The 22,348-nt window shown below is 40.7% G+C and overlaps 1 protein-coding gene across 5 annotated transcripts in view; it reads left to right on the forward strand.

Annotated features, from left to right (window-relative positions):
* The window catches only part of LOC129729306 (GATA-binding factor C-like), a 320,588-nt gene that overhangs the window by 291,766 nt on the left and 6,474 nt on the right, over positions 1 to 22,348 (forward strand). For all 5 annotated transcript variants that reach the window (XM_055687816.1, XM_055687828.1, XM_055687831.1 and 2 more), the window contains exon 5: positions 2,247 to 2,381. In XM_055687816.1, coding sequence (XP_055543791.1) covers positions 2,247 to 2,381 — 135 coding nt within the window. The remainder of the gene's footprint in view (positions 1 to 2,246; positions 2,382 to 22,348) is intronic.

The raw sequence follows: 22,348 nt of genomic DNA on the forward strand, positions 1-22,348 counted from the left end.
CGAGCTGAGCACTTTCTGTATGTATGTATGTGTGTGTGCGTGTGTATGTGCAGATTTTTATTTTCACTCACTTTTCTCAGAGATGGCTGAACCGATTTTTATGAAATTTTATGCAAATGAGAGGTCTAGTTGCCCCATAAGACCCTATTGAATTTCATTGTAATTGGATTTTTATTTTAGAGGTTATGTTTAAAAATGTAAAAATCACGAAACATCAATATATCAGAAACCACACAACCGATTTCAATAAAATTGATATCAAATGAACGGGCTATCTTAAAAACCCTTAACTTTTGAGTTTTATATAGATTGAACTTGATTGAAAGGTCTAGTTACCCCATAAGATCCTATTGATTTTTTTGCAATCGCACTATTACTTTGCCTGTTATGTTTAAAAATGTGAAATCCAGCTATGAAAAGAAACATATTCCCAAGACTACTTAAACTCACTCACTTTCTCAGAGATGGCTGAACCGATTTTCACGAAATTAGTGTCAAATGAATGGCCTAGCTGCCTCACAACACCATATTGAATTTTACTGTAATCGTACTGTAACTTCGTCTGTAATGTACCGAATTGTGAAAATCACGAAACCTCATGATCTCAGAATGTACACAACCAATTTGATCAATAGTATTATCAGATGAACGGGCTAGTTAAGGGTTAACTGATGAATTATGATTGAACACGTGGTTTCATAGTTTGGCTGCCCTATACGTTCCCATTTCATTTGATTATAATCGTTATGTATTAAATTGTTAATAAAAAACGAAAGTCTATTATCTCAAAGATTACACGACTTATTTGAACATAACTAGTGTCATACGAACGAGTCATCTCTCAAACTTACAAATAACAAACTTCATAACAATTTGATATGTGGTTCAAAAGTTATGGAAAGAAAAAAAATTCAAAGGTTATTTAAAACTATACCTGCTTTGCTCGTGGTTGAATTGTTCGAAATTAAGAGTCATTTCTTTTATTTCGCTATTTCTTGAGCATTTACATTACGTCAAATTTCATATTTTATACTTCAATTACAACATCATTACTTTAGAACCCAATGAGTGAATACACATTTATTGGATTGAAGCGTTCATGTAAATCTATTTTTACAAATAATAAGTTTGAATGAGAAAGGCTGGGTCCGACCGCTAGGGGGATTAATTTAGGTTTTAAACATAACAAGCAAAGTAAGAGTCCGATTGCACAACAAATCAATAGGGTCTTATGGGGTAACAAGACCTTCCATATAACAATGATTTTATGAAGATCGGTCCTGCCATCTCTGAGAAACATGAGTGAGATTAAATAGTCTCCAGAACACGTTCCTTTCCATAACTTCTGAACCACAAGTTCAGTCTTCATAAAATTCAAAACTTAAGGTTTTTTTAGGTAGCCCGTTCATTTGAAATTAATTTTGTTCAAATTGTTTGTGTAGTTTCTGAAATATTGATGTTTCGTGATATTTACATTTTGATACATAACCTCTAAACTAGAAATTCGATTACAATAGAATTCAATAGGGTCTTATGAGGCAACTAGACCTTTCGTTTGCAATTAATTTCATTGAAATTGTTCCAGCCATCTCTGAGAAATCCGAGTGAGATTGGGAGAGCGTTACACACACACACACACACACACACACACACACACACACACACACACACACACACACACACACACACACACACACACACACACACACAAACATACATACAGATAATTCTCAGCTCGTCAAACTGAGTCGAGTGATATACGACATTCGGCCCTTTTGAGCACTTTTGTACCTTTAGTTTTTGCAGTGATTGCTATACCTTTCTAGGAGAAAGGCAAAAATACTATAAATATAATTATCTTTTAATTTAGGGTTGAGCTTCTTGACTTTTGCAACATCGATTTTTTTTGGACAGCCTACTATTCAACCATTCCTGTGAATTTTGGTGTCTCTAGCCAGTATCATTTTTTCAGAGACTTAAATGAGTTTCCTCGTAAACATAACGTTAAAGTGACGAACCCGGCGAGTAATTTCTATACGATACTCTCACGTAAGCTGACGCGTTTGGGTAATGGCTAGGGGCACCAAAATTCATAGGAATGGTTGAATATTTCATTTTTTTTCCGGTTTGAACTTTTGGAATGCACCATTTTTTTTTTTTCATTTTGTCGACCAGTGTCATATATCTTTTAACCTAAACTGCAACAGGAAACTATCTATATTTTCACTACTTACTTTTATTTACAGTCACTGCAAAGCGCTGCGAGAAGGGCCGGTACGTCATGCGCTAATTGCAAGACCACCACGACGACGCTGTGGCGACGGAACCAAGGTGGAGAGCCTGTTTGCAACGCCTGCGGGTTGTACTACAAACTGCACAATGTAAGTACCACTCTCCCATGTTCTCATCAAGCATAAAACTTCGTTGCGGACCTTCAACGCCGGCATACATTATTGCTACTGTCACTGTAACATATCAACTACTGACAGAGAAGCGATACACCAACCAATCATCAATTGAACGGTGGACAGTTTGCGCAGGATGAAACCGGCATCCGCTTCCACGGGATGACTTCACATAAATCACGAATGTCGGAGGATATGCGCTAAGGAACCGATCGCAAAAGCTGTATTCGTGGCCGGATGATTGGTCCATAAATACGCATAAATTCTTCAAAAGTGAACCTCCATAAATACGGATAGATTCTTGCCTTGGAATGAACAACATAAATTTCACGCCTCGCAATATAGATTCCAACGCTACTTCGGAAAGTCCGGATGTCGGTTTCCGGTCGGGACATCCGAAAATGTATAATCAATATGATGCGTACGCAGCAGTGCACAACTCTGCGGATATCCGAATCTTCAGTAAAGTGCGCTATATACGGCAGTCAATTATGTCGTGGAGAATTCAATTGTTGTACAATGGGTGTCAATTTTCCGCTGTGCGAAACAAACTTCCTCGGCTTTAGGCGAACTAGTTAGGTCAAAATTATTTTTGTGAAGTGAGTAAGCGAGTGAATATTCATAGCATATTTAAAGCTACGGGATAGTCGATACATATAAAGCATCGATATATGTACTGGAAAACCTCTTAAGCAAGCTACAGCTCACTGGGACACAGTGAAAAAACAGACAGGAACATTTCATACTACCCACCACCAACCCCATAGTGAACCGGAAGGAGTCGTCTAACGGTATAAATTTTGCACTTATCAGCACGCAGCATCGCTGAATTGCTCTGATCGACCGTCATCGTCCTCGCCATCTCACTGTCGGTCACATTCCCGATTGTTTAGCCAAACAATAAAAGAAAACGCGCCCCGGTTGAGATAAGACATTTTTCTCACCCTTCGAAAGTCTAGGTTACTAGATAGAATGCTACTTGTGGCAGTCAACCTCATCAGCCTAGGGGAAATGTATGAATTTTTCATGGCAAACTACGGTACGAGGAGTGCCCTATCCAAACAGGGGGAGTGCAACGCATGACTGATGGGTGAGTGAAAAATCGTTTAACCAACAGTGACGAGAAACTCAATCGAGGGAAAACTTCGGTTCGGCTTGGTTCTTGGATGAGTAGGAGATTAACTTTTATCAGTGAGGAAGAAAAAGTGAGAGGGAGTCAGAATCAGAACAGATTGATTTTCATTATGCCACACCGTACAGCAGTGTTTGAAGGAATCTAACAAGATATATTTACGTAAATATTTCATACGCTAGCAAATCCAAAGTTTATTGGTTTATTTAACTGTGACTTAATATAACTAATGATGAAAAATCAATCTATCAGGTTCGTGTATTGCTAATCATCCACACGAGAAAAAAATTAAAAAATCGCCACTTTTAAACATCTGTCAGAAAAGACGATAGTTTTCAAACGTAACTGTTGCGTAAAATAATTTGCATCATTGGCTACTTCGTACGACCCCGTCTTTGACACTGTATTGATTGTATAGAATCTAATGAAAACATTGAGGATCCTTTCAACAATAAAACGATACAATTTTCGTTTCCTTACCAATTTGAACCTAATAATAGCACCAATGACGCGATTTTCTAACAGGCATCAACATCTACACTCATCTTGGTTTTGCGTGGATACGTACACATTTATTTCGAAATTATTTTCTCGGCTGAAACAAACATAAGCTACGTTTTCCACCCCACCTAATTCACATTTAGCTGTAGAAATTGCACTTTACCTTCCTCTTTTGAAACGAAAGCGAGATTATTCGATCACAAAGCGAACACACGTATAGCAATTTGGCATCGCACTCCGGGAGGGTTGGCTCTCCTGTTGGCGAATCAAAAGAATGAGCAAAAAATCGGTAATTGATCCTCGTCGGATACCATTCACAGTGCAATGGTTTCAATTACACATTTTATAAATGATTTCTGTATACCTGTAGGTGAGGGACAGCAAAGCAGCCGGCTGAGTTTGAGAGGTTGACAAAGGACGTGAAGAGGCGTAAAACAAACTGTTTCACTGAGAAGTAAAAATGTATATAATTTCCGCACAATGGAAGCATCGACCGGAATCTTGTACAAATCGATAGCACCCAGAGAACAGGACGGAAGCGGTGACACAGCTTTAGAGTATCCAAGAATGCTGCTAACAACAGCGGTTGACAGATACATATGAAGAGGACGGTTACATTCTATGGAATATTGCATCTCTACAGCGCACAATAATTGCAAGCGACAATTTTTGAATTCAACCCTAGACACGGTGCTCCCACAGACCGTTATTATAAAAAAATGCACCAAAGAATCTGAGTACACCATTCAATTCGTTATGACGTCCAGAATCTCTGGTCAAAATTTCAAAATCATCGTACGGTACATTTTTGAGTAATACGATTCGAAAGTCGTGAAGTACAAAAAAGTGATATAAAAACGACGAAATACTCAATATAAAACTCGTTTTTCAGCCACAATTTTATGGAACAACTTTCGAAATAGTTTCTTCACATTCCAAGTATTATATTTCAAGACATTTACAATTGGTGGAAAGATTTATTTGAAAATCCCACAGTGCACAGTCACGAAAAATCGTGATCGTTCTAGATTTGACTATGAAAAAGTGATTTTATGAATTAATGTCTTCAGCAAAATTGTTTCTTAGATAAAGGCCTTACTTTTGACGTTTTTGGTTTTTCGATCAATCCACCTAACAGTTAGATAAAAAAATATGTTTTCTATTTTTCGATATACCGGATTGCTTCCTTCAGTAAAGTTGTGGAAAATTTTAAAAGAAAAATAATTGCTGAATACTGCGCATACCAAAACTAATACTTGTCATTCTTTATTGCGACAAAAGTACAGTCGAATCTCTCTATAATGACATTGCTGAATCTATAACGACATTCTCAACGGTACCTTCTGCTCTACATATGCAAACATTCTTCGTATTATTGCGACATTTCGCTATAACGACAGTCCTTTGCGATGTCGCTATGAAGGGATTCGATTGTATACGGAAATTTCGGTTCGATTTGTTAAGATTTCACCAGTTTTGATTAGAGTTGGAAACGATTGGTTATAACCGTGTAATGTGTCATTTTGTCACCTCCATCAATGAAACAACTAAAAATATGGCACACTATTTCTTTCACGATAAGGAACTTCTCCATTATACATCTCATTAAGCCGTTATTCACGAAGAATGCACGGATTAAATAACAAATTTTCATGAAATCATCGAACAATTAAACGAAATACGCTTACGTGCTCTTATAGAACCGTTCAGTATTGAATATTTAGTAAACTTAGCTAGATTTATTCTGACTTTTGTGAAACAAACCATTTTGCACAACGCTTCCATATCCATCTCAAAACTTAAATCACTGCTCAATTATTCATCTCACGACGACCCAATATTCAACACACTGCAGTGCACTGTTAATCATGAATGAATCACATTATCATGAATGAATCATATTATCATGAATGAACGTAGCCGCAGCCCGTCGTAGTAGGTTACCCAGATATCCGCTGTAGTTGTTTACGTGCAAATATGGTAACCTAGGTAACCACTGCAGTGCTGTCCATTGATGTCAATTATGTCGGAATAATTCAACATTTTGTTCGTATTAACAGAAACCGATTTGGCAACTTTTGATTTTCTTCAAGGTAGTGAAAACAGATGAAAATACATACAGTTAAAATTTAGCAATTGTAGAAATTCATCTCATATATTTCTGCTAATTCAAGCTGGTTTTTGGAAATTTGAGGTGATCGTTTCAAAGATTAAAGTATTCTTAGTGTAGTGAGTGATTTTGTTTAATGATTAAAAAAAAATTGGTCCGCTAGTGATGTGAAAAACTTTGGTTGGATGCTGAACGAGTCCCGTTGTAGCCGTACAGAACAATGCGCGGATTTTGTTTTCTGAGGTAGGTGATTGAAATAAATGAGTTCTCGAGTGCAGATGCCTGACTATTATATCAAATTTAGAGCTTTTAAGTGAGTTTTTGAGGATTCTACTTTATGAGAAGTCTAAAGTGAACTAAGAAGAATTCATTCCATGGATTAGCAGATCGATTTAGTTAGAAAATATGCGTTTTTTTCTGTTTTCAATTGTGTTTCAATGTTGTATGAGATGAATATATGGGCTGAGATGAATAATTGAGCAGTTCTACTTAAAGATAAGGTTAGTTTCCTTTCCTTGTATATCTTTCAAGGATGCTAACGTAGGACTATGTCCAAATTTAGTGTTACCCATCCAAATGCTTATAATCTTACTACAATTGAACGAATTTTGATCACCATTTCGAACTTTTCTGGGACCCCGGTAAAATCGACTTTTTTGAGTTGAAAATATAACGAAGAAAATCGTTCTGAAATGTTTGAACTTTATTGGACTATGATAATGGATTATCTAAAAGCCAAAATACAATGCAATTTCAGTATTTATGATTTACTTTTTTAAAACGGATATACTTACTCATTGCCTAAAACGGAAAACGTGCTTAGAAATGAGGTCGATAATATATCTTGTACCGTTTTTGAGTGATGGAGAAAACAACCGGCCAAAACCAAAATTTCAACCAGCAGAGGATTAATCTTTGCCTTCAAGTGAAAAACGTTTGTTTCTTTTACGATTACTTTGTGAGTCACATGCAAACTGCTCGATTTATTTTGCGTTGATTTGACAGTGGCTCGAAAAAGGTGAAAACTTTTGAAAGCAAATAATAATCAAACGGTCGCAACTTGGATACAATCCGGATCAAAAAAGCGCGAAAAACAAACGTTGTCCGATCGGTTGTACTATCGTGAGTGGCAATCCTTCACACAACAATGAAAAATCACTTTTGATTTTTTGCCACCATCAACCGATTCGTGTTCAGTTTCGTTTTGGGTTTGAAACTTCCAAAACAACAACAATAACAAACGTATAAACCCTGAAATGTAGAGGAGCTTCGTAGCAGCAAGGTTACAGAGTCCGCATTGATAAGCGGGTGGTCGTGGGTTTGAATCATAGTAGAATCAGATCATTTGGTTGTCAAAGGTCTTTAACATGAGTTTATTCTCAGGCTCTCCACTACATACCCTTCCTTCAAGTTGAATTCTATAGTACCCCTGCTGACTTTCAACCAAACAAAAATAAGTCCCTCTCATAGTAAAACTGGTCTGAGTAACGTATAATAGTTCTCTGCAGGGAATTGTTACAATGGCGCGGTCTTGGCTGGAGTAACGAGGTTTCGACAAGACTTCTTCCACTGGACAAAATATAAGTCCTACTTATAATAAAACTGACCAGAGGTGAAGCATTAGGCGCCTCTTCAGAGAATTGTGATTGTGACGCGGTATTGATAATAGGAACGAGGTTTCGATTAGACGTCTTCCTCTTGACATAAAAAGTCCCTCTTATAATTATAAACCTGACCAGAGAGGAACATTAGGTGTAGTCTCACTCCAGAGAATTTTAACTTGGCGATAATGGTAGGATAGAAAGAGGCTCGGTATAGTAGAGCAGTAGGCAGTAAGTAAACGAAAGGGTAAACACTCACACACAAGCACGGATATAAATGAAAAGCGTATCATTTACTTCAACAGTGATACTGCTAATAATATGAAGTGCGGAGAAAACACCACAGAAAACACCTGGGCAATATCACAATAGATCAAATGTTTCTGGTCGCAGTGATGAGTCCACAAAGAGAAAAAAAAACCCTGAAATGTCACACATGGATTGCCTTATTGAAAGCAAAGATTAAGAGCGTCACTATCGTCACTATCAATGAGATATACACGCAAAAGTTCAATGGTGTGAAATCACGTCAATATTGTGAGGAGAAAAACATCACTAATAGCTGTTTTGACTGCAGACCGTGTTTTTGGTGATGGCCTATCGTTCATATGTACCGGCTCACGAAAAGGAATCACGGTTTTTCGAGTGCCCCAAAACTGGTCGTTCGCCCAAAACCGAAGTTCACCGAAACATTACGATTTGTGTGTATATGATACATATTCTGATTTCGATCTCTGTCAATATAATCATTGTACAACTGTTGCGTTATGCATGTCACACATTTTTGTGCGAAATCAGAGGAATTTTCTGAGCTAACGGGAGACAACTGGGAATAAATTTGCATCCACTTCGGAAATCACTTAGCAGACCACTTGCTGATTAGTTGAAATTGAAAACCGCTGAGTGCAACAAAATTCATCTACAGACTTTCTGTTTTGATTTTGGCAGTGTTGGTGAAGAACATGTTTTTTTTTGTTGTTTTGATGAATGGTTTATTTATGAATTCACCTGTTATTATCAAAAATGTTCAGGTGAACATACAAAATAAAGTACAAAGCGTATAAATACGGGCATGGTAAGATATCCTTTTTTGATCTTCACCTACAGGGTGTTCAATAAGTTTGAACACACTTCAAAAGTGGGTTAAAAAAGAAAATAAAAAAATTTTTTTACTGAATCTATTTTTATTGGAACAGCGTTTATTTAGAACATTTACGACATATTGGCTTATAGCACACCCTTTTTGCTTTGTAGAACGAGCTTGAGAACAGATGTGTTTTTGGTAAAAAAAAAAGTACACTAAAGTCGCTTTTTACGCGAGGGATACGTGCCGTGTAAAAAAAACCGCGTAAATTTCGGAATCCGCGTAAATTCCGGAATCCGCGTAAAAAAGCCGCGAGAAAAAAACGCGTAAAAAGCGACCTTAGTGTATACAACGCTTTACTCCATTATTTATTTATTTAATTGGGCATTATGTATTGATATGGGCTGATTCACAAAGTTTCTCCAACTCTAACGGTTACTAGCTACCGCTATTCAATCGCTGGGGCACCGTTTACTCCATGCCAGATCTCGCTCCACCTGGTCTAACCATCTTGCACGCTGCGCCCCTGGTCGTCTTGTTCCTATCGGATTCGAGGCAAACACTATCTTCGAAGGGTAGTTGTCCGGCATTCCTGCAACATGCCTTGCCCAGCGTATCCGTCCAGCCAACTTTTGAATACTGGGTTCGCCGTAGAGTTGCGCGACCTCATGGTTTAACCTTCGCCCTCATATTCCGTTTTCCTGCACGCCACCAAAAATCGTCCGTAGTACCCGTCGTTCGATAACTCCGAGCACTCGTAGGTCCTCCTCGAGCATTGTCCACGTTTCATGCCCGTAGGGAACAACCGGTCTTATGAGCGTTTTGTACAGCTTGCACTTCGTACGGGGACTTAGTCTGTTCGACCGCACGACTTCCACTGATAATACGCTTCCGGATCTGGTATCATTGCCCTCAGTTACCAGTGAGTCAAGATAGACAAACTCGTCGACTACCTCGAACTCATCGCCGTCGATCGTAATGCGTTCCACCGGCTAGCATATACTTCGTTTCGGACGTATTTACCTACAACTCAATCCTCGCTGCTTTCCGTTTTAGTCTGGTGTACTGTTCTGCCACCACCGCAATTGTTCTGCCGACAAAGTCCCCATCCACCGCATGACCTTCCATCACTCTTTTCGGCCGAGAGAGTTATAATCAGCTTTGAAGTCGATGGCTAGGTGGTGGGTTCTGTATGAATGGGTGAAGGGGTTCTGTATTAACCGCATTTCTAGAGGATCTGCCGTATGGTTATATTTGGTCCGTCGTAGACCGTCCTTCCACGAAGCCGGCCTGATAACTTCCCACAAATCTGTTAACTAGCGGTGAGAGTCGGCTGAAAATGATTTGGGAAAGCACTTTGTAGGCGGCATTCAGGACGGTGATCACACGATAGTTCCCACAGTCTAATTTGCCACCTTTCTGATAGATAGGGCATATAACCCCATCCTTCCACTCCTCCGGTAGCTGTTCTGTATCTCAAATTCCTGCAATCTGCTGGTGCAAAAAGGTACCCATCTTTTCTGGGCTCATCTTCTCAGCCTTCCCAGCCGATTTATTGTTTTCCAGCTGATTGATGGCATCCTTAACTTTGCCTATCGTTGGGGCTGGCACGTCTCCTACGTTCGTCGTTACGCCGCCATGGTCGTCTTCCTGGGAGCCAGTCGGGTGTTCGTTGAAGTGCTGCCTCCACCTTTCGGTCACCTCACGATCGTCCGTCAGAGTCAGGCTTGTAAATAGACACGATAGAACCACTTTTCAATGCGATAACCGTCTTCTTTTTCCTCTGACGGTGGCTAGGCTCGCTGTCTAAATACATTCTTGAACAAACATATCAAACGAGTACTCGGTACCGCGACATTTTCTTCCTCAAACACATTTTGACATTTTTTTTAGAAATCAGAATCACGCACGTTGTGTGCGGAGATTTTGGGAATAACCTATGTCTTTGATCTTGAAATAATATATCTCAACATAAATAGAAGGAAGTAGACAGACACAGGCTTATATAACATCGCCAAACGAATGACATTGTGCATCTCTTTGATGCGCGAGTGTCGAATGATTATACTGTCCTTTGTCTGAGAGGCGACGGTTGTTTTACATTAACGAGCGACAGCGTACTGTGACGCACGCTAAGGTATCGAAATCATTAACAAGCCTGGTCAGAATACTACCATCTTTATACCGGCACATTTCGGCTCGCATCACAAAGCCTCTGCGGGATGCGTTGAGTTTCTTGTAGAACGCTTTGCTCCAGCCAAACGTAAATACGCCCTTTTCATAAGTCATAATGTCAGCTAGCGTTTTACATACACTCAAAAAAATTTCACGTTATTCGTAAAATTTACGTCGTCGTAAAAATCTATGTGAATATTTTTCATCCGAATATTCACGTAATGTTTCATTATTATCAGTTGAGTACGCCTTTGCCGAATCCAATAGTTCTACAGGTGTTTATGTTGAGAAACTTCAATAACTTTCACGTAACTATTCTATGTAAACAATATAACATGTAAATAAACACCGGAAATTCACGTAACTTTTTTGTAAGTTCTGCTAACTTATAAATGAAGTTATTTATAAAGGCCTCCCCCCTCTTATAAATAATTTCATTTTATAAGTTAAGCGATCCTTGTGACATTAGGGGCCATCCACATACCACGTGGACAGCTTTGGGGGGAGGGGGTATGAGTATGAGTATGAGTATGAGTATGAGTATGAGTATGAGTATGAGTATGAGTATGAGTATGAGTATGAGTATGAGTATGAGTATGAGTATGAGTATGAGTATGAGTATGAGTATGAGTATGAGTATGAGTATGAGTATGAGTATGAGTATGAGTATGAGTATGAGTATGAGTATGAGTATGAGTATGAGTTTGAGTATGAGTATGAGTATAAGTATGAGTATGAGTATGAGTATGAGTATGAGTATGAGTATGAGTATGAGTATGAGTATAAGTATGAGTATGAGTATGAGTATAAGTATGAGTATGAGTATGAGTATGAGTATGAGTATGAGTATAAGTATGAGTATGAGTATGAGTATGAGTATGAGTATGAGTATGAGTATGAGTATGAGTATGAGTATGAGTATGAGTATGAGTATGAGTATGAGTATGAGTATGAGTATGAGTATGAGTATGAGAATGAGTATGAGTATGAGTATGAGTATGAGTATGAGTATGAGTATGAGTATGAGTATGAGTATGAGTATGAGTATGAGTATGAGTATGAGTATGAGTATAAGTATGAGTATGAGTTTGAGTATGAGTATGAGTATGAGTATAAGTATGAGTATGAGTATGAATATGAGTATGAGTGTGAGTGTGAGTATGAGTATGAGTATGAGTATGAGTATGAGTATGAGTTTGAGTATGAGTATGAGTATAAGTATGAGTATGAGTATGAGTATGAGTATGAGTATGAGTATGAGTATGAGTATGAGTATGAGTATGAGTATGAGTATGAGTATGAGTATGAGTATGAGTATGAGTATGAGTATGAGTATGAGTATGAGTGTGAGTGTGAGTATGAGTATGAGTATGAGTGTGAGTATTAGTATGAGTATAAGTATGAGTATGAGTATGAATATGAGTATGAGTGTGAGTGTGAGTATGAGTATGAGTATGAGTATGAGTATGAGTATGAGTTTGAGTATGAGTATGAGTATAAGTATGAGTATGAGTATGAGTATGAGTATGAGTATGAGTATGAGTATGAGTATGAGTATAAGTATGAGTATGAGTATGAGTATAAGTATGAGTATGAGTATGAGTATGAGTATGAGTATGAGTATGAGTATGAGTATGAGTATGAGTATAAGTATGAGTATGAGTATGAGTATGAGTATGAGTATGAGTATGAGTATGAGTATGAGTGTGAGTATGAATATGAATATGAGTATGAGTATGAATATGAATATGAGTATGAGTATGAGTATGAGTATGAGTATGAGTATGAGTATGAGTATGAGTATGAGTATGAGTATGAGTATGAGTATGAGTATGAGTATGAGTATGAGTATGAGTATGAGTATGAGTATGAGTATGAGAATGAGTATGAGTATGAGTATGAGTATGAGTATGAGTATGAGTATGAGTATGAGTATGAGTATGAGTATGAGTATGAGTATGAGTATAAGTATGAGTATGAGTATGAGTATGAGTATGAGTATGAGTATGAGTATGAGTATAAGTATGAGTATGAGTGTGAGTATGAGTATGAGTATGAGTATGAGTATGAGTATGAGTGTGAGTGTGAGTATGAGTATGAGTATGAGTATGAGTATGAGTGTGAGTGTGAGTATGAGTATGAATATGAGTATGAGTATGAGTATGAGTATGAGTATGAGTATGAGTATGAGTATAAGTATGAGTATGAGTATGAGTGTGAGTGTGAGTATGAGTATGAGTATGAGTATGAGTATGAGTATGAGTATGAGTATGAGTATGAGTATGAGTATGAGTATGAGTATGAGTATGAGTGTGAGTATGAGTATAAGTAAGAGTATGAGTATGAGTATGAGTATGAGTGTGAGTGTGAGTATGAGTATGAGTATGAGTATGAGTATGAGTATGAGTGTGAGTATTAGTATGAGTATAAGTATGAGTATGAGTATGAGTATGAGTATGAGTATGAGTATGAGTGTGAGTATGAGTATCAGTATGAGTATGAGTATGAGTATGAGTATGAGTATGAGTATGAGTATGAGTATGAGTATGAGTATGAGTATGAGTATGAGTATGAGTATGAGTATGAGTATGAGTATGAGTATGAGTATAAGTATGAGTATCTTTTTTTTTTATTTCAGGTGGAGGGGAAATTTGCAACCAACCCCTGAGGTGACCAACCTCAGGGAGTGTGGAGTTGGTTTGAATCAGTGACCGGACCCACTAAAACCCCTCCTGTCTCCAGCCCATAATACTCCCCGGGACGACCGCTAAGTATTGCTACGGGGAGCGGCTTTTATGCTTTGAGCAACCTCCTGTCTCTATAAGTCTCTTAGCTAATTAGCTAACTAACCTGGAGACTGGCCGTTAGCTAACACTGGCGTGTTGGTGGTCAACCTGTCGCCTGCTTTGCAACTCAAGGACTATTTGAGAGGCGGTTCCACAAACCGCCCTCCAGATGTTCGAGTCTTCACACATCCTATGAACTAGGTTGTCCGGAGTAGTGTCTGGCCCGCTCATAGCCATCATGTCGCTACGCGCACGCGCAAAACGAGGACATACGAAAAAGACATGCTCAGCAGTCTCTTCCGCATCCAGGCACTCGGGGCACATGGGGGATTCCGTATGCCCGAACCTGTATAGGTACTGCCTGAAGCAACCATGACCCGACAGGATCTGTGTCAGGTGGAAGTTGACTTCTCCATGGCGTCTCCCGACCCACCCGGATACCACCGGAATAAGTCGGTGCGTCCATCTACCTTTCGTGGAGTTGGACCATTCCTGCTGCCATCTGATCATCGATAGTGATCTTCTGGTACCTCGTTTGCCCCTTGTGTCACGTTGGTCGAAGCATTCTACGTCCTCCATAATGGCTATGCTGATAGGCATCATGCCGGACAGGACACAAATTGCGTCGTATGACACTGTACGGAACGCACTCGCAACCCTCAGGCACATGAGCCTGTAGGTACTTTCCAGTTTGCCACGATAACTGTGAGTACCTAGCGCTTTGGACCACACTGGCCCACCATACCTAAGTATGGACGAAACCACGCTTTCAAGAAGTTTACGCTTGCTGCCATTCACCGCTGAGCTGTTCGACATCATTCGAGATAGTGCTGCAATAGCAGTTGAAGCCTTCTTGCAAGCATAGTTGACGTGGCTCTTATATGTGAGCTTATCGTCAACCATAACCCCCAAGCATTCTACGTCCTCCATAATGGCTATGCTGATAGGCATCATGCCGGACAGGACACAAATTGCGTCGTATGACACTGTACGGAACGCACTCGCAACCCTCAGGCACATGAGCCTGTAGGTACTTTCCAGTTTGCCACGATAACTGTGAGTACCTAGCGCTTTGGACCACACTGGCCCACCATACCTAAGTATGGACGAAACCACGCTTTCAAGAAGTTTACGCTTGCTGCCATTCACCGCTGAGCTGTTCGACATCATTCGAGATAGTGCTGCAATAGCAGTTGAAGCCTTCTTGCAAGCATAGTTGACGTGGCTCTTATATGTGAGCTTATCGTCAACCATAACCCCCAAGAGCTTCAAAGATTGCTTTGAGGTGATGGTGCAGTCTCCGACTCTGACCACCGCCTGTTGCTCTGTTTTGCGGTTATTCACAACCGTTACCTCCGTCTTATGGTGCGCTAACTCCAGTTTCCTGGAGTGCATCCAGTCTTCGACCTTGCGTATACAGTGCGCGGCTGTCAACTCGACCTTCTCGATCGACTCGCCGTAGACCTCTAGCGTTATGTCGTCTGCAAAGCCGACGATCACAACTCCTACAGGGAACTTGAGTTTCAACACCCCGTCATACATGACATTCCACAACACCGGTCTCAGGATAGAACCTTGCGGAACTCCGGTGGTAATTGGGACGCACTTTTGACCCTCCTCCGTGTTGTAAACAAGTACTCGGTTCTGGAAGTAGTTTTCCAGAATCTTGTACAGCGACACCGGTACATGGATGCTCCTGAGCGCAAGCGCTATGGAGTCCCAACTGGCGCTATTGAACGCATTCTTCACGTCAAGCGTGACGATTGCGCAATAGCGTATGCCCCTTCTCTTGCGCTGGAGTGCTACCTCCGCCGTCTTGGTGACGGAGAGGATAGCATCCAGCGTGGACCTGCCCTTCCGGAAACCGAACTGGTTACTTGCCAGACCGTTTACACCCTCCGTGTACCTCACCAGTCTGTTGAGGATAATCCTCTCAAGCACCTTGCCCGCAGTGTCCAGCAGGCAGATAGGCATGTATGCCGATGGGTCCCCTGGCGGTTTCCCGGCTTTCGGCAGTAAGACCAAACTCTGCCGCTTCCACCTGTCCGGGAAGAGGCAGTCATCCAGACACCTCTGCATGACTGCCCGAAACAGTCCGGGGGCCGTTTTAATCGCCAGCCTGATTGCCAGGTTGGGGATTCCATCCGGTCCCGGTGCCTTGCTCACCTTTAGGGAGTTGGCGATCACGATGAGTTCCTCGTTCGTAACCCTCACCTCTCCCTCGATCTCGACACGGCTGTCGTCGCTCACGGATTGGATGTTCGGCAGGTTGGCCGACCATCCCTGGTCTGTGTCTGAGATACTGGAACGTCGGACGTGAGACTCGACTGCCGGAGGCCAAGGACTAGGCTCGTGGTGTGGAAAGAGTCCCCCGATGATACGCTCCAGCATCGCTGGTGATCGCTCTGCAGGCGCCAGCGCGCCTTTGGTCTTGGCCATTACGATCCTATAGGCGTTACCCCACGGGTTCGTATTGGCACTCGCGCACAATCTATCGAAGCAGGCCCACTTGCTGGCCTTAATCGCACTCTTTAGCGCCGATCTTGCAGAACCGAATGATGCGCGGCGCTCAATCCTCTGTTCGTCTGTTCGCGCGCGCTGCATCCTCCGTCTTGCACGGAGGCACGCACTACGGAGGTCCGCTATTGCATCGGTCCACCAGTAAGCCGGTGGCTTCCCATTTCTAGGTTGGCGGGTCCTAGGCATGGTGGCGTCGCACGCCCGCGATAGTACGGCAACTAATTGGTCAGCAGTCGGGCGGAGCCAACTGCCTCCATTGCACTCTCTTTCCATTGCTTCTTCGAATACCTCGGCATCGAAATGCGATGTCTTCCAGCCGCGGACGGTGTGAGTGTTGGTTCTACTCGTCACTCGCCTCCTCGCGTTGTTTCCTACACTATAGCAAACCGACTGGTGGTCGCTATTGGTGTAGCCATCGTCTACCCTCCAGTTCGTGATCAGTCCTGGGCTGGAGAACGTCACATCGATGATCGACTCCGCACCATTTCTGCTAAATGTATATTTGGTCCCAACGTTGGCCAGATCTGAGTTGAGCTTTGCCAAAGCTTCCAACAGGATCTGACCTCTCTGGTTTGTAGTGCGACTTCCCCACTCAACAGCCCAAGCGTTGAAATCGCCCGCCACCACCAACGGCGTTAGGCCCGTTAGCACCATGGATAGCTGGTCGATCATCTGAGTGAACCTTTCGATGGACCAACGTGGCGGAGCATAGACACTGCAGTAGAACACTCCGTTCACCTTGGCAACCGCGTACCCTTCGTTAGAGGTGGAAACAACCTCCTGAACCGGGAATCTGCTTGTCGTCCATACGGCCGCCATACTGGACTTATCCGCAACCCAGTTACCGTCTCCTGATGGAATGCGGTAGGGGTCCGATACGATGGCGATGTCCGACAGCGACTCAGTGACTGCTTGGTATAATAGCTGCTGAGCCGCATAGCAGTGGTTCAGGTTCAGTTGCGTTACTCTTATGCCCGTGGTTTCGCAGCCGGCTTACCAGCTGGGCACCTGGGGCCTCCCATAAAGTGTTTGGCGTCCCGGTTTCCGGAACACACCATGCACTTGGGAGACTCCCTGCAATCCTTCGCTTTATGGCCTGCACCACCGCAACGCCTGCATAACTGGCTCCTGTCGGGCCCCTTGCAGGTCCAGGACTTATGTCCTTCCTCGAAGCACCGGAAGCAAACGTCCGGTTGTTGGAGTATGCTCAGAGGGCATACTGACCAGCCAACCTTTAGCTTGCCTTCCTTTAGTGCCAGATTTGAATCTGCCGATGCTAACCGGAAGGTGGCCACCTGGGTCCCTGCTGGACCCTTTCGGAGGCGGATCGACGCAGTGGCCACCTCCACCTCACCCCATGAGTATGAGTATGAGTATGAGTATGAGTGTGAGTATGAGTATGAGTATGAGTATGAGTATGAGTATGAGTATGAGTATGAGTATGAGTATGAGTATGAGTATGAGTATGAGTATGAGTATGAGTATGAGTATGAGTATGAGTATGAGTATGAGTATGAGTATGAGTATGAGTATGAGTATGAGTATGAGTATGAGTATGAGTATGAGTATGAGTATGAGTATGAGTATGAGTATGAGTATGAGTATGAGTATGAGTATGAGTATGAGTATGAGTATGAGTATGAGTATGAGTATGAGTATGAGTATGAGTATGAGTATGAGTATGAGTATGAGTATGAGTATGAGTATGAGTATGAGTATGAGTATGAGTATGAGTATGAGTATGAGTATGAGTATGAGTATGAGTATGAGTATGAGTATGAGTATGAGTATGAGTATGAGTATGAGTAAGAGTATGAGTATGAGTATGAGTATGAGTATGAGTATGAGTATGAGTATGAGTATGAGTATGAGTATGAGTATGAGTATGAGTATGAGTATGAGTATGAGTATAAGTATGAGTATGAGTATGAGTATGAGTATGAATATGAGTATGAGTATGAGTATGAGTATGAGTATGTGAGTATGGGTATGAGTATGAGTATAATAGCAAAGTGCTTCACGTAACTGTGGTCCCCGTGGTTCTGTGGTTAGCGATGTCGGTCGGCTAGCTCTCCCATACACGGTTGTGATGTCGGGTTCGATTCCCGATCAGGTCGAGGATCTTTTCGAGCTGGAACTTTTCTCGACTCATCACTGGGGCACGATGTATCATTTTACTTATCCTACAACATGCAAAATGTGCCAAAAACAATATCGATAACGAATTCTCTCAACTTATCTAGTTGATCGAGACCACTATTAGCCCTCCAGGCTAGCGTGCGATATTGTTGTTTTTGTTTTACGTAACAGTGACAATAACTGATAGCCCATTCTCCAACCATAAAAGGTGATTTTTGAAGTAGAATACTTCTCTCAGAAAGTTCGGCTACATAGGGATGTGAAATGAAAATCTAAAACCGAAAAAAGTGAAAAATATGTCCAATTTCAAATGCTAATAAATCGGTTAGTATTCGATGGATTTCCTTCGTTCTTGCAGCAATATATTGAAAAATCTTTTAAGATTCTTCCCAAAAGAAGATAATTGTAATTTTATTATTCACACTATTGTACTATTGAAAATAGTCAAGCCTTATCAAAACGAAACATTCGACCTCTGATTGGTCGTTATATGATTGCTTCCCAAGCACGGTCGACAGAATCATATACCTTGCAATTGGAAACATGCTATTTGGCCTATATAAGAGCCTGTTTCAGCCGAAGCCGCTCATAATAGTTCTATAAAGCGATAACAGCAGTCGTCCTTCCTTAGCAGCAGCACTAGCAGTGCAGTGGATACCAGCGATGGCGGAAAGCAACCAAAGCTGTGGCGTAGCAATGGATAGCGCACTAGTTGCAGCGGATTCCAGTAATGATAGCAGCTGGGCCAGCTGATGCAGGGACAGTGGATACCAATGGCAGCGTATAGCGGCCACAACTGTGGCATGGCTATGGATAGCGAACTAGTTGCAGCGGATTTCAGCATCGATAGCGGCTGATGCAGTTAGGCACTTTAGTGAAATGCAGTCTCTGTGCGATAGTGTGCACTAGTAAATGCATTCAATGAAAAGTTGACTCATTTTGACAACACGTGAGCCGTCTAATTTTGAGTGTTAAATCAGCATTTCATTGTTTACTTTATCACAAGGAATACTTTATTCGCCTTGTCAGTGATAACGCAAAGATGTGATCGGCATCTTATCCGATACTAAAATGAACAACAAATTGTCCTTTTCAGGATGAAATAAAAACCTGATTAAGGAGTGAATATTTTCTAATGACTTAATTCACATTTTTAAATTTGTGAAAGTTATAAATTTTACTTCATCCTCGTGTCTCAAAACGTACTGATTTATCTTTTCCTTAAGTCATGAGCACGTTATTCGAAAAAATTTCATCTCAAAATTTAAAAATTGTCAAGCCCCAACCATGACAGCAACTTACTATATTATTGAAAATGGTCAATCTTTGTTGAAGCGCAAAATTCGATTGATCTGATTAGTCAACGTTTATTTACTAGAAAAAATGTCTGACACGCAAGCAGCCGGGTTATCTTTTTTGTAAAAGTATTCTACTTCAACCTTGCGGTCGTGGATTTGCACACAACCATCCTGTTTTTTGCTATTTGATTTTTCGTGTATTCAGATTTGACAGTTCACGCGGGAATTCTGACAGCTGTCAAAGTCTAATGTACTCAGTTTGGTTTGCCATTTCACCATGAACAGACTTACGCCTGAACAACGCTTACAAATAATCGAATTTTATTACCAAAATTCGTCCTCTGTGAAAAATGTTTTTCGCGCATTACGACCATTTTATAGTCGTCATAATCGACCTACTGAGCAAGCTATTCAAGCTATTGTGACGAAATTTCAAACCAGTTTTACTCTGTTGGACATAAACCCACCAAGACGTATACATAGAGTGCGTACAGAAGAAAATATTGCTGCCGTATCAGCCAGTGTAGTAGAAGACCGTGAAATGTCAATTCGACGCCGTTCGCAGCAATTGGGCTTGTGTTATTCGACTACATGGAAGATTTTACGGAAGGATCTTGGTGTAAAGCTTTACAAAATACAGCCCGTACAAGAATTGAAGCCGAACGACTTGCCGCAGCGTCGAATTATTGGTGAATGGGCCTAATAACAACTTGCCGAAAATCCACTTTTTTGCCGAAAAATTGTGTTCAGTGACGAAGCTCGTTTCTGGTTAAATGGGTATGTTAATAAGCAAAATTGCCGCATTTGGATCGAAGAGCAACCAGAGGCAATACAAAAATAACCAATGCACCCATAAAAATGCACGGTTTGGTGCGGTTTACACGCTGGAGGCATCATTGGTCCGTACTTCTTCAAAGATGATCAAAATCGCAACGTTACAGTCAATGGCGCTCGCTATCGCGCGATGATTTCTGATTTTTTTTGCCGGAAATGGAAGAGCTGGGTCTTGTTGACATGTGGTTTCAGCAAGACGGAGCAACGTGCCACACATCGCGCGAATCAATGGACATATTGCGGAATGAGTTCGGTGAGCAATTCGTCCCCTTAATGCTAGAACTAGATAACTGGAAATTTGTCGATTTTGAGTTAAGTATGCCATCATACTTATCGCGTCGAGGTCTATAACATATCTAAAACTCGTTGAAATACGATAACAAGAAAAAATGTGATTCAATTCAATTAAAAAACTAGATATCTCAACGTAGAACAACTGTGTTTTGTGCTAAAACTAGATAACTCGGCTCTTTGTTGACTTTTTCATGGCTATAACAGAATATTTAAACAAATAGATCGTAACGCGAAAAAACGATGACAAATCCAACTCGATTCATCCCTTTTCTTTTCTTTTTTCGGTTTTTGTGCAACATTGGAAATTAGCTTCGAAAATTTTTAAATTTCTAAGATAACTGCAAATTTCAAGATTTACCGTTCCCATTAAACATATTAGGGTTTATCATACACATATTAAAGCATGTTGTACAAGTTAAAGCCTTATTTTTATTACTTTTCTAGCGAAGTTTCGAATTAAGCTACAAAGGCACATCTATACATAACTTTGACATTTTGTAAATTTTTAAACGGGGTTTCGTGGGATGAAACTCAACAATATTGTCGGCATCGTTTGCCATCAAAAACCCAAGAAGGTGCAATTTCAAGTTGGGCCAGTGTCGCAAGAAACGGACGATTCATTGAACAAAATATGACTACCCAAAAAAAAACTTCTGCGAATATGTCGTTTTGTGGCCTGAAATGAGATGGATGCGTTTCATAAAATCTGAGCCATTCAAAGTGGCATATAACACTTCGTAGGGTAATCGCTCCATTATTTATCTCAACATCTTGGTGCACTTATATTCATCTCATTTCTCTCATTCGTCCAATTTACCGTCGAATTTCTACAAATTTCTGAAAGTATATCAATTTGCTTCTCGATTTTCTCTAGTGGCTGAAAGTTTTACGTTGAAAACATGGTAAAATTTGACGATGAATTGATCAAAAAGGCGTGATGAGATGAATATAGGTACTGAGATGAATATAGGAGCGATTACCCTACCAGGAAGAAATTTGTCACGGTAAGCAAAGCAAAGCATAAGAGTATTACAGAGACCAATACAGTAACTCTATTGTCCATCAATACCGATTTCAACAGAAAAATATGATGACCTTAGGTCTCTCTTTGATTTATAACCTCCAGCTCTCGAAGATTGTTTCAAATATTTTTATTAGAATATTTAGTGAATTGAATTAGAACATGTGGTGAACGATGAGGCTAACGACGATCATCTGTGAAGAGGATGAAGATTTTTAGAACAAAACCGAACTCACAGTATAATTTTTATTGTTAACACGTGACATAATTGTTTATATAAACAACACAAGACTGTTTAGATAAATGAAACTATTAAAAAAGCATTAGTTTTGAGCATTTTTTCCTGCTCATCCAAATGCTAGAACTAGATAACTCGAATATTCCTGGTAAAAAACATATGGTTTTGCATGCTATAACTAGATAACTCGGGTTAATTTTAAAGTTTTTG

The sequence above is a fragment of the Wyeomyia smithii genome, chromosome 1 (genome assembly GCF_029784165.1).
Source record: "Wyeomyia smithii strain HCP4-BCI-WySm-NY-G18 chromosome 1, ASM2978416v1, whole genome shotgun sequence".
NCBI lineage: Eukaryota > Metazoa > Arthropoda > Insecta > Diptera > Culicidae > Wyeomyia > Wyeomyia smithii.